This window comes from Populus trichocarpa, chromosome 16 (assembly GCF_000002775.5).
Source record: "Populus trichocarpa isolate Nisqually-1 chromosome 16, P.trichocarpa_v4.1, whole genome shotgun sequence".
Lineage (NCBI taxonomy): Eukaryota > Viridiplantae > Streptophyta > Magnoliopsida > Malpighiales > Salicaceae > Populus > Populus trichocarpa.
In genome coordinates, this window is record NC_037300.2 from 1,647,809 (window position 1) to 1,659,869 (window position 12,061).

Here is a 12,061-nt window from a genome sequence, read left to right on the forward strand (position 1 = left end):
CTTTATACTATGTACTCAGTAAATCTCCAATATTTTGATCACAATTTAAGTGAAAAACCCTGGATGACTCAAGAATTTAAACAAAATAAAATTTATTTTACTGTATTTTATTTTTAATATGGTATATCTAGATATATTGATTGTCAAATAACCAATTCAACTTAAAAACTTAAATTGTTAAGTGAGGTTTCAAGATATAATTTATATTAATCTCTAACATATCCTTTCTCAAATGAAAGTTTTTCGAACTTGAAACTTCTACACTCATACTATTTTGTGCTTGATTTGTATCAAATAAATAAGAAATAGTGAGATCCAAACTCGTGACCGCTTAGTTATTAAGACTCTGATATCATATAAATGAATCAATTTAATTTAAAATTTTAAATTATTAAATATAATTTATGTTAATATCTAACATACCTATCATTAAAACCACCCTAGATCACTTGGTATATAGAAGTCATGTAAGCATTTACTTAATATTTCAAAAGGGCTGCCAGGCCACCACTTACTAGCAACCACCGGCAGTCCAAAATAAGGAGGAGGAGGAGAATAACAAGGGAAATTATGTTTAGGAGACACATCAATTTCAATGTTACCTAATTCCACTTGCCATGCTCCGATAAGGCAGTTGATATCTACCCTTTAAGGGACACGCAATCTCCCAGGCTTTGTTTGTGCATAATTTTCAATGAATTGTTTTTGAATTAATTAGAAAAGGGGAGGAGATGTCGAGATACCTACATCATGCAATGATCAACCCTACTCTACTTCTTAGCCTCCTACATTTGTTTTCTTTGCTTTAATCATTAGTTGATTTCAAACTAACCGTCAATTCTCTTGCATTAAAAATAATTTATTTTCTAATCGATCCTCTTCATACCACCATCAGCGACGAGTGGTTGTCTGCTATCGTGGTTTCCGGTTATTTTTAGAGTGTGTTTGACAGTGTGGTTGTGGATGCTTTTCAAATAATTTTTCGTGTTAAAATACATGACAATGATGTTTTTTCATTTTTTAAAAATTATTTTTGACATCAACACATCAAAACGATTTAAAATGTACAAACTATATTAAATTTTAGCAAAAAAAAAAAAATTCAAATTTTTTAGGAACGCAGGTTGAACCGCGTTCCCAAACACTGCCTTAATGTATTTTTATTTAAAAATTTATTAAAATTATATATTTTTTATTTTTATAAATTAATTTTAATATCAACTTGTAAAAATATTAAAAAAATTAATTTAAAATAAAAAAATAAAAAATTTAAATTTTTATTAAAAATACTTTTAAAATGCAAAAACAAATAAGTTCAAAAACCGTAAAGCTTTCTTGTTATTGTTTTTCAATGTGTTTTTTACTTGAAAATATATCAAAATAATATTTTTTATTTTTAACATCAACACACTAAAACAATATAAAAAAACTAAAAAAAATCAATTAAAATAAATACTACAAAAATACTAGTTTTGTACATTATTAACATTATAATTTTTAACATTTAAAATTTATTAAATCAGAGTTTCTCACAATTTAATTGTCATCTAGGGTTTATGAAATTATAGTTTTTCTTTTTCCTTTTTGCTGTACGCTATATCATCTATACAGTAACATTTTCTTAATTAAGTTTGAATTTAAAAAACAAATATATTTAATATCTGAAATAACATGTCAAGAATTTAACTCTATTATTATACACATTTGTTACATGTTGCAGGATTTTAAAGGCACCGAACCAAAAGATATATATAAACTCTCGTGCTGATAAATAGAAAAATACTATTAAAAATGTTTTTTTTAAAATAAAATACATGGACAGCATAAAGATATAGAAGCATGATGACTCAATTTCTCAAAAGAAAATTTCAGACAAGGATTCGAATATTATTAAAGTACATAAAGAGGCAATAAAATATAAAGAAATCGATCTTAGCCGAAAATAAATGGACCCACACGCTTTCACCCTTTGTGGGCCCGTGGCCAAGCCCTATATCCACGTGAATTACAGCAATTCGTCGGCCGTGGAATCTGCATGGAATGACTGGGCCATACTTATCATTTGCATAAAATAATGTCACAATACTATGAATTGCTAGCTAGTTTTTTTTACATGGACAGTGTCTTTTTAAGTTACAATTTATTTTTTAATTTTTTTTAGCTGAAAAAAATACAAAATTTAATGTTTTAAAATAATCTTAACATGTTGATATTAAAAATAAAATAAATATAAAATAATTTAATGTACACTAAACACACATTTCTTGGTCGCAATGATTAAAATACTTTTATTGGTGGTATTGGGATTTAAATCTTGAAATAAATCCTAATTAATTTATTTGATGAGAAACTTTACATTAAGTTGACTCTATGATGAAAAGAATCAATTTCTTTGTAATTTTGATTTCTTATAATTTTATAATTGACAAATATAATAACTAAAATGTTGATAAAACCGCTTATGTCTTGATTAAAATAGTTAAATTAAAATATTAAACACGTTAAAAAATAATAGCTAGACTCGATGTGTGAATTAGATATATCAGCATCATAAATAAATAAATAAATATGATAAATATTTATAACATCGGAGTGAATATTCATCCTAGAGTCTTCACAGGATTCTTTCATTTTATTATTTTTTTAACATAACAAATTGTACGTGCGCAGTTGACGGTAACGGCGCAGTGCTTTTAATATTTATAAAAAGAAAATTACAAAAACCATGTAAAAGCAGAAAAGAAATAATAAAGAATTTAAAAACGGATCGGGAAGCGAGATTCCGCGTTAAAAAGAAGACGCCGAGCGACGCGGCTTGACCCTCAGAGCCCACAGTACCTCACTGCTTCTCACTTACTACTCTTGCTCTGTTTAGTTACTTTGGCAAACCCACGGTCCCTTTTAAAAACAAAGGATCAAATTGTAAGAATACAAATAAAAAATACGAACCAGTCCTTCAACTATTCATGTTATTTCTCTCAAGTGCTAAAACCTCAATGTTATCCATATCATTAAGTCTATGAGTTACTCTACGATAGTTCTAACTTTCCAACTCAGCTCGGTTGAGTTGAAAAGACCATCAATTATACAATAACATGGAAAAACAAATCTTATTTATAAGCCTAGAATTAATGTAGAATTCTTTCTTAAAAAAATGATACTAGTTTAATTTTTTCTTAAGAAAACTAGCATGACAATACCTTGATTACTAAAAAAATTAATCAACAAAATCTAGTTTAGATTTCTTACATTATGGCATGCTAATCTTAGCAATGATTGTCGTACCATCATTTTTATCACTAAAATCTAATCATAATCATAATCATACATGAGAAGATAAATAAAATCATGTAAATTCAATGAATTTTGTTTTTGTTTTGTATTTTTTACAAAATAATATGATACAGTCATAATTGCATCCATCATTAATTATAATCAGTATTAACTACGTGTTTGATAACGAGGTGTTTGATATTTTTAAAAATATTTTTCAATCGAAAAATACATTTTAAAATAATAATTTTTTGGATTTTTTTTTATTTTTTACACTAACACATCGAGATCATAAAAAAATACATGAAAATATCAATTTGATATCCAAAATGACAAAAGTTATCGGAATGCCAAACAAGCACTAAATTATGATATCCAAAATGATTTTGAAGCAGAGACAAGCAAACCCCTTAGAAAAAGTGAAGTTCTTACACCTAAATGAATTGTAAAATTCTTCAGATGGGATTATTAGGGATGATATTGATTAGTCTTAAAATTGATGAGCCAATATGAAAACTTCTATATAGTTGAGCAACTGCCACGTGCATCCCCCAACAGTCAAATCTACCAGCATAACCATGGTTAGCTAAGTTAAATTTTTTAAGCTCTCTCAAGACTCAAAAGAGTCTAAGATTCCGTACCAAATAGCTGACACGTGTTCCCCCTACCAACGCGGTTTCTCCTTCTCCACCGCCCTATATATCCTACCCTACATCCTTCCCTCCTCCTCCCTCCCATTCCTCTCCATCAAAAGAATTCTCTCCAACTCTGAACACCATAACCTTGCTCCCCACCGGTCACCACTTCTGGTCGCCGGTCAAACCAAACCCTTATTGACTACGTTACTGCTTTCCAATTCCTCTGCCAGCCCTGCTTTAGATGCTCACTTCTTGCTACAATAAGCATTGAAAAACACCGCAAAGTCGGCTTCTTCTGCGTTTTTTACGTTGTTTTCTTAAAGTTTCACAGCACCAAGAAGCACAGCATAAGGGAGCTAGCAATATGGCATCATCGGAGAACTTGGCAAGTCTTGAGCCATGGAATATGATGTTTAGGCCAAGTTTGTCAGATTGTTGGATTTCCGAAGCTTATGCTCGAGACACGGAAACTCTAACAAAAGCCCTCCAAAAATCCCTCTTTAACAATATAGATGATATTGATATCCCCATAAACACCAACACCAATGATAACAGCTCTAACTCTTTCTCCATCACCGAAACGTTTTCTTCAAATTCAATCAACCCGTTTACCGGCCTAATCGAGACGGCACCCCCGACTCCGACGCCCTCAAACGTTTCTGGGTCGGACCCAGAAACGGCTGGGGTCACGAAACGCCATCGAAACCCTGTGCCGGGTGCTACCGGGAAGGTCTCGAAACGTAAGTCAAGGGCTTCGAAACGGTCTCAGACCACTTTTATTACAGCTGATCCGGCTAATTTTAGACAGATGGTGCAACAGGTTACCGGTGTTAGATTCAATAACTCGCAGGTTTCAATGGTTCCTGTTTTGAAGCCTGAGCCTCAAAGACTCGGTGGCCGGTTTCAAGGGGGTAGTGGGTGCTTACCCACTCTTGATACGTCGGCGTTTCTGCTTGATCACCATCAACAGCAGGTGGTCATGGGGTCAGCTTCTGGTTCTAGTCCTGGGTCTGGCCCAGTTTCTTTTACTCAGCAGCCCATGATGGGTGATGTTGGTGTTGGTTCTAGTGGTGGCATAGATTTTGACACTTTCTCTAGTTTTCCCACTCTAGAGTCATGGAAAGTAGTGTGATAATTAATAAATTTAGCGTTTTTGTCACCTCCCAAGTGAAGGTTTATGTTATCTGTTTATATTTTTGGGTCCCTTGGTTTAGGTTAGTCTCTTTATAGCTCTGTTTATTTTGTATTTCTGTTTATGCAATGTAAAACTTTATCTTATTCCTAAGTATTAAGGCTTTATGATATTTAATCCGGGCTTAATTTAATTTTTGAGTTTAAATATAAACCTTGGTACATTGTGTCGAGCAAGTCACATGGAGTGGCACATGAATTCAGGCAACTTTTCTCTCGTGTGAGTAATTTCAGAAAAAGGGGAAGAAAGTGGAGGTGCCTTCTTTGCTCGAGATTGGCTTTAGCATAATTTGCTTGAAAATGGCATCAATCATTGAGATATTGGCTGCTTGATGGGTTGTCGTTGTACAAGTTATGAACTAAATCTTGATTGGAATTGTTGCTGCTGAGACAAGTGCCATTTTGGCACTTGCTTACCTGTTTTTCTTGTGACAGAAGCACCTTTTCTTCTATGATTTTGAGTCATCACTGTAGGGGATGCCGCATGTTTGTTTTTACTTCTTTAAAGTATTTTTTTTAAAAAATAAATTTTTATATTTTTTGTTTTTTAAGTTATCTTCATGTGCTTAAAGTTAAAATAACTTTTTCTAAAATAATTACTAATATAGTTACAAACATCTATTAAAGTGGGGCTCTTGAAAGGCTTTTTTGCACTATCTTAGTTACTATTTCACATTTTTGTCTTTTTTTTTGTGATAATTAAATGCTTTTTGTCTTTTCTGCTAAAAATTACTAGATCTTCGTAATAAAATTTATATTATTTCTTCCTTTTTCTTGATATACTGTCAAGTGATATTGTTATGAATGATGTCTGTAATTTTCAATTCAAAATATATAAAAATATTTTTTAAAAATATCTAAAGAATTAAATTTAATATTTTTTTAAATAAAAAATAATTTAAAAAGCTAATTGAAACACAAAAATAAAATTATTTTTTGTTTTAACAAATTCGAATCTGAAGTAATAACTTAAGTTTCCTAATGATCCAAACTATACAAATTTTATTGATAAATGTAAGAATCTTAACAACCTCTTACTCGGATCTAAAGTAGAGATCGAAGCAATAACGTAAATTTTTCATTGATGCAAATGATCCTAATTTTATTGATAAACCTAATAAAATTAGGTCATGTTTGATTAATGTTTTAGGATAAAAAACATAAAATAAATTTATATCATAAAATAGTTTTAAAAATGAATTTATATATATAAAAAAAAAAAGAGAGAGAGAAAGGAGATCTCCTCTCTATTCTAAATGCATGAATCTCTTCCATCCCACGACAAGTCAAGGAAGATAGCTAGCATGTTTAACGTTTTGAGATGGGCTAATCTTTTCCCATAAAGCCATGTTCAATTTCTCCAAGATTTTACAAGGAGCCATGTATTTAGGCAATCCTAGCAAATCCTGGCGGCAACGGTGTCGTCTTGCTTGCTCTAAGAATATTCAGGGTGTCCAAGACGTGAAGAACAATGTATCCCAGCTAGACATACACAGATGGAGAGCAATGCCTCTCCTCTCCTCCATTTTTAAGAAGATGGGCACAATCAAATCATGAAATGGACATCAGAAAGGGTAAAACATGGTGGAAATAATTATTTTTCTGGAGTAATGATGCTTATCATCACATTAATCATATGAATCTCAGCGCTAATAACGTGTTCATGAACAGGGATTGACATGCGTGTTGGATATAGTTGGCAAATTTTGGAGTTTAAGAGAAAATCCTCAAGAGTAATCCCATATTTTTATTATCATTAATTGAATTTCCCATCAATTTCTTGTCAGCACTGGGCCTCCACATGCCTTTTGCTCCACAGTCAAATAAGATTCCCAGTGCCTCCCTTACGTGAGGAGCTGGCAAGGAAAAAAATAATCTGGATTATTGGTTTATCAAGTCCATCTAATCAAGTATTTTTATTAAAATAATATATTTTTAATATTTATCTAAATTGGTTGGAATTTAGCAAGATATTCTATAGTGAACTTAGATTTTATTAGATTTAGTGCCCGTTTATATATTTACACGTAGCTTTTACTTTTAAAATAAATTGGATATGTAAAATGTTTGGTAATATAGAAACATAATTTAGTATTTACATGGGATCCATTTAAATTTTGTTAAAATCACTGGTTTACGGAAAGTAGCTCTCAGCTACTTTCCGCAAACGAGAGCTGCTTTCCGCAAATCTGCAGACAGCAGAGAGTGACTTCACTGTTTCGGCTGGACCGAGTCCGGTTCAAAGTTAAATGCATTGAATCGGATCCGACCTAGTTAAAAAATTTAATTTTTATTTTTATTTTTAATTGTGTTTAGTTGAAAAATTAGAAGGAGATCACTTGATGACGTAGCATTTGTAAAATTTAATCGCAATCCCAATTTTGTTCCTGATAATATTTTACCCGATGTTTTTGCGCGGTTAAGAAATCAAGAAAACTGTAGTTCTTGTCATATGAATTTCGTACGTGATGAAATTATAGATAGTTTAATAGATATAAGTATTATTTATTTCATGATGTAATAGCAGTAGTTAAATCTACAATATTTAAATTAAAAACCATCAATATATATAAACTACTTTTTGTTCAGTCTCAATTTCAAGCACAGTTTTAACTAAACATATATAAATACCAAATGAACCTCAACTAAAAATACTTTTTGTAAAACAATTTTTTTCAAACCACAACCACAAAAGCTACAACAATACCAAACACAAAATATTTTTTATTCAAAAATATTTTTTATTCAAACTAAAATTTAACTAGACTCAAATTTTTTATTGTAAATTTTTTAAATTAATTTGTTAGATTAGACGATGTTTAACAATTATAATGACTTTTCCTTCCCAGATAAATACAAGTTGAAGTTATATGTTTAAAAATAATATAAATTATATTTTGAGATTTTATATAACAACTCAAGTTAATGGGTTGAATTGATTTTTTGATATGATATTAAAGTTTTAATAACTAAGTAGTTACGGGTTCGAATTTCACTACCTCTATTTATTTGATAAAAATTAAACACAAAGTAATATAGATATGTATAAGTTTCAAGCCTTTAAAGAGATGTTTTAGAAAATAATAAAAATTATATTTTAAAATCTTATATAACAACTTAAATTATTGAATTGAATTATTTCTTCAGCAATGTATATATTGGTTGGAAAACATACATTTACGATGAATCAACCAACTTATTTTATATTTCATGATTTTCCCACTTCAAAACTTAAGGTCACCTCCCCCAGCCATTGCAAGTCATCCCCTAGATGACGCCTCTCCCTTGCTGTTTTTTTATTATTGAATTCAAATCCAAATGATAATATATATCAAGAATTTTTTTACTATTCAAACTAAGCCATGGTATTGCGTTCCAAATGAAAATTATGTAAAATTTGATTTTTTTTAAATTAATAGATTTTTTTAATGTGTTAATATAAAAAATAATATTTTAAAATTAAAATAAAATATCATTTTAATATATTTTTAAATAAAAAATATTTTACAAAATAACCACTACCACATTACTAAATACTCCATGATACAAGATGGTTGCTATGGAATTTTCAAATGCCCTTTTGCAGGAAAGATTATCACCTCTTAAATCCAATAAATAATTGAAGATATTTAATTAACAAATCTTACCGTGCATGTTCATTGACTTCTTCGCTAAGATTGCAAAAGCAAAATAATATATAAAACCAACCAACACTTTACCCTAAAAATATGTTATCTTCTAGAACCAAGGATTTATAATTATATTAATTAAGCTGATCTCATGAGATGCATAGTTCTTGATTTGGGAATATAAATTCATTATCTTTAACAAATTGACATTAAAAATACATGAGTGGAAATACTTGATTAAGTCAAAAGATTTAATAAATTAAAATTTCAAACCCCTATAATGTGTTAGGTGGCATCATAAGCTTGACTTAGGTCTTGTGACCCTTTTTTCCCAAGGAAAAATATATTTAAAAACAGTGAATTGTTCAAGTGATGCAACTTGTTGAGATGTTTATTGGGATTTAGTGCATTAAATGGATTATTTTAGGTAGGAAAACCCATATTTTTTTTTATTTTTTTTTCATGCCAAATTAATCTAACATTAGCACAATTAAGGAGTAGACATAATCAAACAACTTGAAGATACAAATCAATAATCTAACCATATAGTGCTGCGAGAAGAGTGGAAATGAATTTGTGGTGTCACTCTCAATATGATAGCGAAGTCTAGCCCATATATTTTTTGATACCACTTAATTCTAAATGCAATTAGTCATGGTTTCCTGAGTTTACAAATGCATAAAAAATTAAAGTAATTAGTCTTTTTCCTACTTTTCTTTTTCCACAAAGCACCCCCCCCCACCCAAAAAAAAAAAAAAAAAAGAGGAAGAAGAAAGAGGAGGAAAAATGAAGAAAAGAATCCCTTCCATCGTGTTGATTATGGTATATAATGTTCTTCTATTTGTATTTTGATTCTATATATATATATATATAAACCTTTGCTTGTTTTCAAAAATAGGATTCGGCTCAAGATTGTTACTTTATTTTTTTCTATCTTTTAATTAAAGATTCTTACATGCCCCCTGTTTTGTGATTTGAGATTAAGATCTTATTTTCACAATTTATTTTATTTTATTTACTGCCAACCCAAATATGAATAATTTATATATATATATATATATATAGAGAGAGAGAGCACTCGAACTCAAAATAAAAAAAAAAGGGTTAATTAAAACACACAAGTCAAACAAATTATCAACATCAAATTAACTATTAATTCCAATGAAGTTAATTACACACTAGCTAGCTAACCATCAATACTTGCTAACACAAGCTTTCCATATACAAACAACCTCTTCAAGACACTACAACAACAACAAGATTTGATTGTAGCATAAGCTCCCATTTGCTTACCATGGAGGATATGGCTTGCTCCTTTCTCTTGTTGAAGAAGCTAATTTCAGGGAAAAAAACAACACAGTGACGTTGGCAGTGGTCCAATACAGACAATTACAGTGGTTGTGGTTGTGGATATGGAGGCATGTATTCACGCCTCTGGCTAGCATGTATTGGGTCAATGTCAAACCGTTCAATTAAAGCAAAAAAATTCCATTACAGAGAAAGAATAAGATGACCCATGCCATCACGTAAGCATTTGAAAGCTGTTTTTCTTAAAAAGGTGGGTCTGAAAAAATGTCCCAGGGTTGTTTTACTTTCAAAAAAATAAAATATAAATTGGAAGTCCACGGTCATGTTTTATAAAGCTATTCGAGAGAATTAAGCAATTATAATTGTCTTTTTTTTCTTTTGTTCTTTTTTGTAAAGGAATTAGACATCTAAAGTAACGTGTATTGGCTAGGGTGGTTAAATTAATCGATTTATTTTGAGATCTTATAAAAATTGATCCAAAATTAATAATTCCTCAATAATTAATCTAATAAAAAAAATTAGTTTCCTTAGGTTTTGATTTCATAAATAAAAAAAACAAGCCAAAAGCAAATTAACCAGATAACTATTATAAATTAAAAATCTATTAAATTAAAACCTGTCAAAAACAGCATAACCAAAAGGTTTACGAATTAAATTAGAATTTTTAAAATATAAAATCAAATCAAACTGATAAATTTGATCAGTAATTTGATTTAGTTTGGTAGAAGTTTTTTTTTTATAAAATAAATTTGGTTGAATTTTTTTATCCATGCGGAGTTGCTTAAACACATGTACCGACAAGAAATATTGGTGAGAAAATGAACCCAACCCATTTTTCAATATGCTTAATTAACATGTTTATTGTACTAGAATGGAACATTACTTTCAAGGGTTTACTTTGATCTATTTCTAGAATTTGAGTTTAGATAGTTTCCTCCCACCTAATTCCCACGATCGAGCGCGTAGTATTGATGTCGATTCTAACACGACAAAAAATGTGGAAGAACAACGATTTCAAGACCAATTTTCTGAGCAAATTGGTTAGCTCAATTGGCATCCACATCTTCTAGTTTTCCTTGAACTGAAAACGAAGACTGATAGCTTCAGTCTTGTTGAATCTTGGAAAACTTCCATGCATGTACACCCCGCTGGTTTCCTTCGAGCAGCCTCAGGATTGCTAGCTCTTCCTGCATGGTATGATTGTTCCTCCAAATCCTGTGATTAAATGGAAAGATGCAAGAACAATTTTCTTAACTTTCTTGTTGATGGGGTCTTTAGCATTAATCTTATTGTAATAATTAAATTGAAACGGTCCTCTGCCTGGGTTTTTTGGGGGTGTTTCTAGGTCTTGTCCTCGCATACAATTTTTCTTCACAAGCTTCAAGTCTACGGTACTCGTGCAATTTGGTTAAATCAATCCACTCGTAACAAAATAAAAAATTCGTGAAATTTTACTCTTCCAATGTCGCATGAAGTTTGAGAATCTTGCAAAAAAAAACAAGCAAGGAGAGCATATTTTACATTAACATATCAACCCCTCATGTTCCATCGTACGAACAATCAATATAATTAATTCAGAAAAACTAGAATAAATGGTAAAACCTGGTTTAAGGAACTTCTAAATTTAAATCCCAGTCTTACATGATGTAGAACATAAAAAAGCAAATTGAGATTTTATTTATCTAAATACCAGCATGATAAAAAGTAATTTACTAATCTTAATTATAGTTATAAGATTTAATTTGTAGACTAACTTAGTTTAAGACTCGAGCTATAAATCAAGTGGGATGATCCTTGAATCAAACTATTAATCCAAGTTTTGTTTTTTTTATATAACAAGGATTGTAAATATTAAAAGAATATTCAACAAAAATCTTGAAGGGTATAGTTTAATTGGTCAGATTTTAGAATTGTTTTTTAGAAATTATTGGTTTGACTTCTACAAATTTCAAAATCATTTAAAATTTATATAATTATTAAGTTCATTACCTATAAAATTAATTAAGATGATACTGAACCTAT

General features: G+C 30.1%; 1 protein-coding gene across 1 annotated transcript; it reads left to right on the forward strand.

Moving 5' to 3' along the window:
• The first annotated feature begins 3,989 nt into the window (after nt 1-3,989).
• LOC7464058 (calmodulin-binding protein 25) lies at nt 3,990-5,220 on the forward strand. The gene has a single exon (XM_002322563.4). The coding sequence runs from the start codon at nt 4,276-4,278 to the stop codon at nt 5,041-5,043; it is 768 nt and encodes a 255-aa protein (XP_002322599.1). The 5' UTR covers nt 3,990-4,275; the 3' UTR covers nt 5,044-5,220.
• Nucleotides 5,221-12,061: the final 6,841 nt, after the last annotated feature.

Coding starts and splice junctions, on each gene's coding strand:
- LOC7464058 (XM_002322563.4), top strand. CDS start 4,276: ATGGCATCATCGGAGAACTTGGCAAGTCTTGAGCCATGGAATATGATG.